The sequence below is a fragment of the Pholcus phalangioides genome, unplaced genomic scaffold (assembly GCF_987345545.1).
Source record: "Pholcus phalangioides strain wild (caught in Gottingen) unplaced genomic scaffold, Ppha-v1.0 ptg000024l_1, whole genome shotgun sequence".
Lineage (NCBI taxonomy): Eukaryota > Metazoa > Arthropoda > Arachnida > Araneae > Pholcidae > Pholcus > Pholcus phalangioides.
This window is the reverse complement of record NW_028301616.1, coordinates 13,696,868-13,709,907: the sequence shown is the minus strand read 5'-3', so window position 1 is coordinate 13,709,907 and position 13,040 is coordinate 13,696,868. Positions and strand designations below refer to the sequence as shown.

The 13,040-nt window shown below is 33.5% G+C and overlaps 1 protein-coding gene across 3 annotated transcripts in view; it reads left to right on the top strand.

The window, feature by feature from the left end:
• LOC149068774 (uncharacterized) overlaps window positions 1-11,643 on the top strand; it is a 36,654-nt gene extending 25,011 nt beyond the window's left edge. For all 3 annotated transcript variants that reach the window (XM_089250933.1, XM_089250934.1, XM_089250932.1), the window contains exons 14-17: window positions 1,380-1,519; window positions 1,639-1,747; window positions 7,642-7,763; window positions 11,402-11,643. In XM_089250933.1, coding sequence (XP_089107059.1) covers window positions 1,380-1,519; window positions 1,639-1,747; window positions 7,642-7,763; window positions 11,402-11,590 — 560 coding nt within the window. In that variant the 3' untranslated portion in view covers window positions 11,591-11,643. The remainder of the gene's footprint in view (window positions 1-1,379; window positions 1,520-1,638; window positions 1,748-7,641; window positions 7,764-11,401) is intronic.
• Window positions 11,644-13,040: the final 1,397 nt, after the last annotated feature.

Below are 13,040 nucleotides of genomic sequence, written 5' to 3'. Positions count from 1 at the left end.
TTACTCTGTTGTCATCTTCAGTAGTGATGTTTTTTCATATGAAATATCTATTTCAACCTTATTTTGACTTATAAGAAATTCATTTTAAATATAATTTTCAAAACCTCCAACTCTATGCTTTACTTCTGTATCATAGCTCATTTGAATTTATAATGTAAAAGAACTATATACATTGAAATCACGATAAAGTCAATATGCTCGATTTTAAAAACCTCCAATTTACGAACACACTCTTTTTTACGGACTGGTCCTCTGTCCCGAACAGCATGCCATAGCGCACTGTTCTAGTTTACGAACTATAATTTCTATCAACTATATATTTTATGAAGTTCGTTCTTCTTCCGCTATTTTATATATACCTTTTCGATTATTTTATTCTTCCAGTCACCTCAGAGTCCGTTGTAATCAAAAGTAAACTTCAATTCTGATGTTCTATGTGTCTTAAGAATCAATCACCAATGTACAAGTGTTTTGCAAACACGTGCCAGGACAGAGGGTTCGATTGTTGATGGGGTTACTATGAATTGAAGATGCATCGACATCATTTCCACTTTTTGTGCATTATGATTGGATAAACTGGTGGTTTAAAAAATGGTATGGTAAATTAGGGTATTGATAGGCCATTTCTAAGTCAGAGTCGATCAAACTCTATTTCAACCAACTGATGTTTGTCTATTTTCCTCTTCACAATATCAACATAATGGAAAATATATTTTTTGAAAGAAATTAATGTGCAAACTTCTACAAAGTCAGGAATGGCCAAAAATTACATTGAGTCCTCTAATCAAAGATTAGCAAAAGATTGTTCTATGGCAAGTGGTTCGAGTTGTGTTCCACTATAACGAAAATATTTCAGAGAAGCAAGATTCTTGTGAAATGTTATCCTACATCAATTCTATGCAATCTTATATTTACCAAAATGTTGCGATGAAGCAAACAAAAATAAGTTATGGAAATCATCAAGATAAAGGTGAACGACTAACTCTCATTTTTTATTTACTGCATTTTTTTTCCATTATCACTCCCATCTACAAACTTTCGATTTTATGAACTAATTATCAAGCCTGCACTATTCGTAAAAACGAGCATCGACTGTATAAAAATGTTTCACAGACCAAGAGAAAATGTTGCTGTAGGACAGGGGTGCACAACTTCTGGCCTGTGGAAGGCATTCCTAAAGACACAAAGAATATTATCAATACATACAACTTACAAAGTACATTTATGAGCTGCGTAAAATTAGTTTAGTTAGGTGTTTCATCATGTGAAGGAGTCTATGTCATTTCGTTTTTGTGTTGCGTGAACACACACATAGATATAAAAGTGTGTATATTTATCAAAATCATTTCCCATTTCTTAGATTTTTTTGTTCTTATTAGATGTTGCATTGATGGACCTGCGAAGCATAGTTTTCTGGTATGCTGTTCAAGAAAATAAAGATGTGCATCTGCTTGAAAAACACCTTGAAGCAAACTATACATTTACTTCACGCACTGCTCTTGTGTTGGATATTGCACAGGTAGGTTATGGCACGAGTTTGTTGCAATCTCTAGATCTGTTTTAATTTTTCCTATAATTACTGTATAATATTTTATTCATGATTTTTCATTTCTTTTGATCTGCTTATTTTTCGCTCAGATTATGCCACATCTAACGACAGATGAGATGCTGTGGATGTGTAAATCATTGTGTAGTGTTGACCTTGCATTTCTTCAACAGTCTGAAGAAAATTTTGATATACCAACTGGTAAATTACTTCTGGTTTATTCTGACTGTATAATATTGAACTGACACACAGTCAAGCCACATCATTATGACTGCCTCCTACTTTTAACATCATTGTGTGTGCGTAGTTTATATATGAAATAACGCAAGAGTGGCAAACTGGCTTGTCTAGTCAGATTAATTTCTCATATATTTATTATAACTTAACTATTATTAAATTAATCCCTATGATCTGATAATACAGGGTTCCTAGCAACCTAGAAAAGTCAGGGAAATGAAAAACGGTCAGTCAAAGTCAGGGAAAATGTAAAATGTTTAGCAAAATTCTGAAAAAATTTCTTCAAAGGGGGAAAGAATTTGAAATTTGGGAGGTTATGATTTTGAATTATACTTCTTTATTCCAGAGTTTTGGTCAGTGAAAGTCAGGGAAATTTGATCTTTGATCTGGGAAATAATCAAGCAGATTTTACTGGGAACCCTGTACCCAAAAATCCAAATGACTAGCTAAATTCAGAGAAAAAATTCATGGGCACTTGGAGAATTCATCTACTACATAAATTTTTTGAAGACTAAAATTAGATTTTTTTCCCGGCTCCTGATTTTAACACATTCTCCTTACACATTAACAGACCTCTGTTGAGAGTGGTTCACTCAGAGAGGTTTTGCTCTACATTAGTGGTACCAGAGGTGCAGTAAAGCATTCTTGGGTTTGTGAGATGTAAAAAAAATTATTAAATGTTCACTAATTATCTTGTATGATTAAAGTGATGAGATAATAGAATTTTCATTTTTTTGAAAAATATCAATGATACCAAAATTTTGACACCTCATTTTTTTTTCTTTGGCCTTTGCTCACAGAAATGATGTTGCACAAAATTAGAATACTCCCAGTTTGAAGGGACTTAGGAGGGGAACCTAATATTTGCCAGTTATATGTGGTTTTCAGATATTTTAGCCAAAAGTTTTGTTTTAATAAAGGAAACTTTCTCTAGAAATTGCATGAATGTCAGTGATGATTAGGGCTTGGATTTTGCTGTATTTTTTAATGGCAAGTAATATTTTATGAATTTTCAAATAATTGATAATTTTTTTCTGTCCATTTATCACCAAAAAGTTTGATCTGTAGGCAATTTTTTTTGACAATGCCTCAGATGCCTACAGATCAAACAAGAAAATAAAGGCAAGAATTCATTAAAGTAACAAGCATACTTTGCATGAATTCTTGTCTTTTTTTGGGAAGGGGAGCCTCTGCTTTCTCGATAGCTATTAATTTATTTCTAGGGGTAGCTGTTTTTCCATGTTTCTAAAGGGGAACCATGGATGCCACGGCAATCACGTCAAGCAAATCAGAACCGTGACTAGTTTTTTTTCACAAGAGGTTTATTTGGTTTTGCAGTTGCGCTCCTGTAACGTTATGTAGTTGTATGGGGATTGTGATAGACTTTCATGAGGACCTAGGTTCGAACCATGGCATTGTGGTGGCCGGCTGAAGTTTGTTTCCAACTTTAAGGCGTGTATGTGATCCAATCTCCAAATTAAAAAACAAAACAAAAGTTGAGTTTAAAAGATTCTCCACACAGAGCAATCAAGTAAGTCTGTAACATTTAAAATTTACTCAGTAAAACAGGCAGATAAATTTAACCTGCCGAATGTTAGCATCCCCCCCCCCCCCATCTTCCCAGTTTTGACTCTGCCCGAATATTTCAGTGCTCAGAGAGAGAAAGGTCGAGGAATGTATTCCAGGAGTTCAGTCAGAATATTTCCAGTACTGATGATGCTGTTGTATTTCTTAAAATATGTTAAAAGTAATATAACATGAAGCAACATTGCTATTCAGCTAGAGTGAGAGTTAGCAGGACTACTACTCAGTGGCGGATTACCGCACAGGCGCATGAGGCGCCTCGGCAGAGCGGGGGCCTCCAAATAGTTGTGTGCTTCATCCTACATATGAATTTACATGCGTATCAACAAAGCTCTTGAACTAAGTACAGTATCTGCTCTCCCTTTTTTTTAGAGTTATGGAAGAAAAACGGGAACTGAAAGAAAAGAACAATTTACAAGACGCAGCTCTCAAGGGCCAGTTCTTCCCCGACAAAGAAAGAAGAGACATTGTAAAGCGATCATTCAGGGAGGGTCATTTTCAAACAGTATTTCCCTAAGGGCACAAGCAGGAGGAGGGGTGAGAACAGCAGGTCCTAATGTCTGTCCGAAATGAAAATTGGAGTGAAGGCATAAACAGATGTCTCATTCCACAGTATTAAATGCTTTTATGGGCGCCGATAATACGACAGCTTTGGTGTAAGCTTTTGTATACAGTATAATGGATGGCAAGATGGCTATCGGCAAGCGGCGACATCGACAGGAAGAGACACTCGTACTAATTAAAATGAATGTAGTAGACAAAGCTGTAGTAGAGCTCTTATTGTGATTTTGTCTCCCACTTGTTTGAATGAAATACTATAAGTTGGTTCAAACAACATATACATTTGCAATCTATGATTGTAACCATACGACCATATGACAAAAAAAAAGTGGGGTTTGAAATGAATGCTGAATGACATGCATTCTGAATCACGTGATTTTTCTGTTTCTCTTTTAACACTCCCTCCCCGGCTGAAAAAAATCAAGGGGGTTTCTTTTCCTTCTTTCTAAAAAAAAAGAGCTACATTTTTGGATTGGTCAAGGAGGCTTGGGTAGACAACATCTTTGTGTCAGACCGAAAAGTGTTTATTGTTAATGTTTGTAATGTGTGTTATTGTAATGAAAAAAATTTTCATGCCGATCCTCAAGATTTCCTTTAGGATTTAGATTGCAGAATCTCCAAAAATAACGGTAAGCAAAACTAAAAATATATAAATTATCTGATAAATTTTTATTTGAGCATTTCAATTCAACTACAGTAGTCTCTCGAGAATTCGGTCGTGCTCTAATCCAGCACGTCCAGTAGTCCAGGATATTTAGGTGGTGTGGTGTCACTTTTCTCCCGATGCCCTAACCCCTTAACACGTTCTAATATTTCTTAATTGCTGATCAAGTCCTGACTATGTCTTTGCACAAAATTTCATATATTATTTCAATGGGTTTCTTCAAAGTTAATCCAGCAATTTTGGTAAAATCTGGCACATCGTGGTCTAATACGTACCGGATTAGCGAGAGTCTACTGCAGGGGTCTTCCAACCTTTGAGGCATAGCAGGCCATATTGAAACATTTTATAAAGTACGCGGGTCACAATGCTATACTGTGGCATTTTTCGTTATTAAACGAAACGGGGGGGGGGGCATAATATAGAAGATTTTTATTCACTCTGAATACAAATAATACAAAGGCAAAGGCCACAACAGGCAGAGTGCCCAACGAGGTGGCTGAAAGAGAAAATAATAATAATTAATATAATAATAGTAAAAATAAAATAGAATAAACAAATAAAAGATAATAATTTCTAAAAAAAATTTTTTTAATAATTTATTTCATTGACAACAATTTTAATTCATTCTGAAATAATTTCTTTCATTAAATTTTATTCATTCTGAAATAATTTCTTTCATTAAATTTTATTCATTCTGAAATAATTTCTTCCATTAAAAATATAATTCTTATATTTACTCTGATATAATTTCTTCCCTCTATTCCCTCTATTGAAGAAATGTTTTTCTATTAAATATTATCAGTATCTTTATATCAAATCAAATATATTATATTTGAGATATTATCAAATCTTTATTAATCAGTAATATTAAATTACTAAAACTATGACGGATCTCCATTTTTGCCGTGTGGCTGAAGGCACCAGGACGGACATCTTAGATTACTAAAAATATGATGCAGAATTTTACTGTGATTTTTTTTTTTTTAATGGGAGTGTGATTATTTTTCATCTAGTACCAGAGAATATCATTATATTTCCTTATCTTATTTTTGTGTTTATGGTTTTGGTGATGCAAAAATAAAAAAAAAGTTATGATTTTTCATAATATTGTTCATTTTAGTGAACCATCTCGTTCTTATTAGGGCCAAAAGGGTGCAGTGGTGGATAAACGCAAATTTGTGGGTGGGGGCGGTGGTTGTGACCATGTGTTCAATTATTCAGGACGGTTCTGATTTTTTTTGGAAGAAATTCTGAATTTTCCCCCTTTTTTAAGCAAATTTATTTTCTTGGTTTGTTATTCAGTCAAAAACGTAGAAAACATTTTTTTTTTCCATTTAATTTTTCTGCTCTGGGGGGGGGGGAGGGGGTGACAGCCCCTACCTTTATTCCGCCCCAGATAGGGGGCCTCCAGATCAGGTTGCGCCTGGGGCTTCCCAAAATCATGATCCGCCACTGCTACTACTACTACCACTTAACCGTACATGCACTTCATAAACATTCTTCTACGGAATTTATAATGAATTGGTACATGCCAGAATGTGCGTGTATGTGTTGTGAACTTAATGGGAAGTTTGTTACTGTATAATGTTTGTTATATGTTGCCATCAATTTTTCTAACCATGAGTAAACCACAATGATTGAATAATTGTAGCATTGTAGGCCTGTTGCTCTGTATGGTGAGACTTTTTAAAGGGGGAGATCAGCTCACATTCGTGCCTCAAAGTTTTGAACCACAGAAAACCAACTTCAGTTGACCACCACTATCACTATGACAATGGTGGGGCTCAAACCCGGGCTCTTGTTTTCCCAAGTAGAAATATAGCATATTCTCTCTCTCTTCAAATAAGATGTGTTATTTCTGTGTATAAGACAAATTCACAACCAGTGCCACCGACATGAAGAAAACTTTGTGGGTGCTAAAAGTTGCTGGTCGTCTCTTATATACGGGACTCAAGCGGGTATGCAGGAGAGGGAAGGTACATTGCATTGCTTTTTCAGAAATTATTGGGGAAGGGGGTTCAAATGACCTCAGCCCCTAGGTTCCTACGCCTATGTTCACAACCATTTTACTAGTTTGCGAGACTGCAGAAACAAGACTTCAACTTCTTCAGATATTGCTCTATTTGTTTTTGACTTTTAAGAATACTTTTGCTGGTTCTTCTTAATATTTCTTAGAAGAATGTAACTTATAGTAGTTTTCCTTTTTTTTTCCAATATTTTAATGTATTTCATAATTTAGTGCAATTCTAAAAGAATAGTAATTGTGCATAATGTGCATGTGGATGCGTTTTATTTTTGAGACAGATAGTTTTAATTAATCATTTGACCTTTTGAATTAGGTTAAATTTAAATTACATTATAAAGAATTATATTTGCGGTTTTGTTTTTAATTTAATAACGTAAGCAGAATTAACTGAAAAAGAAGATACAGTATAAAATAATTCAAAAAATTATAAGGTCATATTTTCGTATTTTAAGGTCATAAAAAATCTGATACCTTGCTTGTGATGATAAGAGTATCACTCTTTTGAAGAACCATTCTGAGTTTCAAAATATTATTATGGAAAGAAATGACAATTAATCAGTCACTATGAATCGATGTGTAATTTTAATTTGTATTGATATATGTCTGTGTATATTTTATCTTCAATAAATTTTGCGCTTTCAAGTTCAGAATTTTTGTAATTAATATTACAATAATGTCACATTAACTAATGGATAATTAATGTAATCAAAGTGCTACAAAAAAGAAAAAAAATCTAACAAATAGACAACATATCTAAGAGGGTGTGGGAAGGTAATTCAAATTGCACTAGAGGTGTGGAATGAGAAGAAAAAGATTGAGAAAAAGCTACTGCTCCATATGTATTTAAATTGTTAAGCTTTTATGGACAATATTTAAGATCCCTTCTGCAGTGAAATGGTGAAATTATCACTCATTAAATGTCGGCATGAATTTATCTCATTTTTGCTAAATGCTGCCAGTATTTTTTCAAATTTATTTCATGTGTAAAAATGGAATTGATATTTAAAAAAAGTCTCCACGCAGATGAGAGAAAAGCAGTGGAGGTCATCACTATGATGGTCGATTGTTTTGTCCTGCTGTCACAAGCCAAATGTATAACTATGGATTGGGCTTATATGCTATCTTCTTTTGGTCAGGTTGTGAAAGTAAGTAATCCCACTCACAATTTGTTTTTGAAAACCTTTGTTCTTGGTGAAATTTTATTACATTTAATCCTTTTTTTCACATTTACAGTTTAAATAAATATAAAAACTCTGGCATTTTATGAGAAATTCAAGCTGGTGGGAAAAAAGGGCATCTAACAGTGTGGCGGGAGTCGTAGTGAGTGGCAAAAAAACAATAGGTCATTGCCCATGAGTGAACGTTTTTTCCTCTTTACTGGTGGGCCTAAAACTGCACCATTTAACGTGTTAAAAAAAAACGACAAGAATTTGTACAAGTATAAGTTATTTTTTAATGAATGGGAAGAAAATTTGTTGAATTAAAATGTCTCTGAACAGTCATTGCAGACCAGGATGCAAGGAAATTATACTATTCATCTATATGTATTTTATGCATGGACATATTCAATTTTGATTTATGTAATTTGTTCTTGGGGGCATACAATAGTAACATAAATCATTTGAACAACATATACAATAAAATAAGATCTCAAATAACAAATACTTCTAACCCAAATAAAATAGAATGTCATACATTAACACACATATTTCGCCACTTTACTGCATATAATCCAGGCTCTAGTAATAACCGACATGTATGTTTTAAGTGCCGCATTGAAACAATAGTAGCTAGTAATTAAAAGTAGCAATTACTATGTAACAATAACATGCATGCATTATAGAAATTGTCGTGGACAAAATAAGCTTATGCAGCATATAATTGAAATATAATATGCGTAGTATGAATAGTTTTTGTTTGATATCTGAAAAGTTTTGAAAATTTATTAGAAAACAAGATATACAACAACCGACCGACCGAATTTAATTTTTTTCGTCACTGCCTAGCCCGAGGGGACTGCAACAATGAACTGAATATACAACAACATGCAGACATTTTTGGAAATGTTTGATTTTTTTACCTTATACTAACGGTTTTTCCCATCGAAGTTGACAGCAGTGCACAATTTAAAAATTCAACAAAAAATAACCCCACTGATGTTTACGAATTTTATATGCACGTCACCAATCAATAATACACTTGAATTACCATAGCTGTTCAACAGTGACTGAGTTGATTTACAACAATTGTTCCATCATCGTCACCAATAAAAAAAATCACAAAGTAATAAGAACAAGTAAAAATTCAATAATTCGAAAAGCATAGATCATACAGTTTTGCACAGAAAGACAAGATTTTATTAAATGTCAAAAATTTTATTGCCGAAATATAACTTATCATTGACAGATAGTGTTAAAGTTAAAACAAATATTCAGTGTCATCTGCTGACAAAAAAGTCTGTTTTGACAATTTTTCTAGTTTTTCTACAGTATGTTATATCTGGATTATTTTCTTGGTTAAGATCATTCTTTCGGTTTGTTATATCCATAGTGTATGTTTTATGCAGGTTATGTTATAATAGATGTAAAAATATATAAATGGGAATGGGCCAAATTTTAAGGATCACACAACCGTGTGTTATATTCACGATTTGTTACATCCAGGTTATGTTATGAGTGTACCCGACTGTATATGCAACCTTTTGGAATTTCGGAGAAAGATGCTATAAAATGCATTTGAAAAATAAGGTTAAATTAGGAGAAAGTAAAGATTACTGCAATGTTAGCTTTCAGCTAAGTACTTTATCACTTGCCAGTAATTCTGCCAATTTTTTTTTTTTAAATGAGAAATTTTTGATTTGAACTGTTTTATTTATTCGAGAATTTTTCTTTTTTGTGAATGAATGTGAAAAATTTTTATTTGGAATTCGTTACTGCCAATAAATGCAAAATTTCTGATTTTAAAACCTTTTTTCTTTTGCGAAATTTTGCTTTTTCTTTTGCAAAATATTTTTTTTTTTTTTTTGCTGAATTTACGTATCTCTAAATATCATAATAACTCAACTATACATGCTGTACACTGTTGCATTGTAACAAGATTGCAAATTATGTATCTCATTTAGAACTGATGGAAGGATTATAATAATGCCTACAGGTTACAGGGTGTATGTTTATTTTTCTTTAATTCTTTTTATTGTTGTGTTCTTATTTGTAGTGGTTTGTATTATGTCATTCCCTAAGCCATCTCTTTCATGTTCATTGCAATAAATAATGTTTTTTGTTCTGCATGGACTAATTATGGATATTGATTTAAATATAGCTCCAATTTTCAGCCCCCCTCCCCTCCCCAGCTGCTGATGAAAAGGTAGTGGGGGGGGGGGATGCCTTTTTCGGAAGAACAAGGCATTTTCTGATGGAATTGGAGCTTCCAGATGTTTTGTCCACATCTATGTAGGTAAGAGGAGTTTCTGTAATCTCTTCGGCTGTCCAGAGGTAACTGCCGCAGATGTGGACAAAATTCTGGAAACTTGAATTTAACTATAGTATGATTCTTAGCTCAGAACTATCTTTTCATCATGACATTAGACACGAAAGCCTTCATGCTCATACCAATTAATTGTTTTAGTGACGTATGAAGAATATTTAAGACTAGCTATAATACCCGGCGCTGCCCAGGTTTTCTTTAATGAGGCTTTTTGGATCACGTGATATCTCCCTCCCTTTCTTCAAGGAATTTACAAACCGTGTCCAAGTTAAACAATATGGCGACTTCCTGCGCGACTTCATGAAATAAACAAATCTAGATTAAAAAAAACATAGAAACAAATATATATATTTTTCCTTTTTTTTAAGGGGTGCTTGGTATTTCGATCCCTCCCCCCCCCCCCCTCTGAACTTTAAGTTATCCATCTGCCTGTTTCAGCTTTCAAAAATGCTTAATTGAAGCTGTGGAATTCCTTTGATGTACTTTACGGGCCCATAATTAATTTTAAAACATCCTAAACTATGAATTTATGCAGTTGAATATCAAAAGACAATACGGAGACATTAATTTTCATGCTTGAGAAGATATAAATAAAAAGTTGAAATCAATGTTATTGCATGAATGTAGGTCTCAAAAGTAGGTCCAGCTAATTACTTAATATTTAATTTCCCGGGCTTCGTATATCTCTAATCGAACTCAATATTTCAGAAATCTAGAATTCAATACAATTTTTAAAATTATTGATGTGACAGAAAACTCCACAAAATTTCAGCATTTCTACAGTGAAATCGGCAATTTTAACACTGATTTCTATGAAGACCACCCTTTTCTTGACCCTCAATGCGATGCTGATGATGATTATGACGTCTATTCAAAAAGCCTCGTTACTGGCAGGATTGAAAATGTATCAAACCATTATAAAGGCATAAACTATTATACATATGCATATACTAACAGAATTAAAGAAGTGACAAATTGCTGTAAAGGCATATACACGTCTGAAACGCATTGCTAGGGAACCACGGTAACCAAAGTAAACGTTCGGAAAGTGATTGTTGAGGCCCAAAAACCATTGCTGCCTGACAGTTTTTTGCCTGTTTGGGGCATTTGCCCTGCTCTGACGAAATTTTAAAGTAGCCTATCGTTCGAGTCGGGTCTCATTTGGTATATATGCAAAATTTGGCGATGATCGATCTAAAATTGTAGATTTGTATAGAGAACACACACAGACAGAAAATCAATTTTATATATATAGATTTGTTAAAATGAATATAATTCTGGTTTTTGTTTTTTTCGTTAGGTCATATGTGATGGCGTTTTCTGCACTCTCACCCTCAGCCATATGTTTATTGAACTGTGTCGATTGATTGGAAAAATAGCTGAAGGAACCAATAATATTGATGTTATGCTACAACGAGTATTAGGAAAATTGAAGAGTGAGAAAGAAACATATCGTAATTTGTCATCCATCATGTATGGGTTGCAATAATCCTTTGATGTTCTTGTTGTCTAATTAAAATAAGCCTTTATTTTTGTCTTAAACTTAGTCTTGTATCAATGATTTACTAGAATTTTCAATTATTCAAAACAATATCTTATATAACACAAAGAATTTTTCCATTATTAAATTCTTCAAATTATTGTTTGTACAATGCAATACTCAGTAGAGCTAGGATTTTTATGACCTAAAAAACAGACAGAATATGCAGGCCTGTCATTTGGGCCCGGCTTTTGAAAATACATTAAAAATGGTATAAATATAAATATATATATACATACATTGAGTACATGTGCTTTGCACCCCCCCCCCCCCACCTCCCAGAAAAAGTTGAAATGACGGTCCTGAGAATATGTCATAAAAAATGTATTTATGCCTAAAAATATGCTTTTATAAAATAGGCTGGCCATATTTCCTTGAGAAAAATGCAGGAAATTTCCAATCTCTGTCAAAAATAATGCCAAAGGTACACAAATAAAATTGATTATTGCTATGCAAGAAATGAAGCTACAGAAGAGAGTTTTGGGGGGGGGGGGAAATTGTTGTGAGGTGAGGGAGAGAAACCTTCCCCTGACCGGGGGTGAAGGAGAGAGATGATTATGCAAGAAAACTGGATGGTGATGCAATAAAAAAAGACCAGAGAAAAGGGACCATTGGTGTCAGGATCTGCCAGGGAGGTAGAAAAAAAAGAGGCCACTGGAAAAAAAAAATGATAAAGGAAAACAAAAGGCGATGGTTAATGAAATTGTGGTAAAATGTGCTGGCAGTTTTTGTTCACACATGAGTTTTTTTATGTGTTGTCAGTTATTAAAATCTCAGAGAGAAGTACAGCATGCTGGTATGATAAAATTGAGTGTTTTCTTTTATTGAAGAAAAGGGTTTTGCTGACGAACAACAGTGAAACTTTACAATTGCTATGCTGAAATATGCAAAATAATGCTCCAAACTATGAAAGCATACCTTAAATTCTCAAGATCGTGAAAAATGTATAAAATTACTGAAAATCATGGAAAAATATTCCAGTGCATAAAAATAGTGAAATATGCAAAATGCATAAAAAATATGCAGTCGTAGTAATCCTATCTCTATAATCATGTCACAGTCTATGCTTGTGTTTAAAAAGTCTCGCAAACAAAAAATTTGCTTTTGTAAAATCAAATTCTTAAATAGAGATGTTCAAAGAACTGGCATATTATTTGAGACTTGAGGACTATTCAGTAAAGTTGAACTGTGACTATTTTTGGAACTCATGGAGAGTGGCTTACATGGTAATTAAGAATTGACAAAAGCTTTAAGGAAAAAATATAATTATTTTTAATGTATTTTCAAATTACTTCAAGTAATTTTTGAGTGACCATTAGTTTTCTGTGAGCTGGAGAATCAATACATGTTTTATACTTCTACTTAACCATATATGGACCTCATAGACATTCTTCTGGGG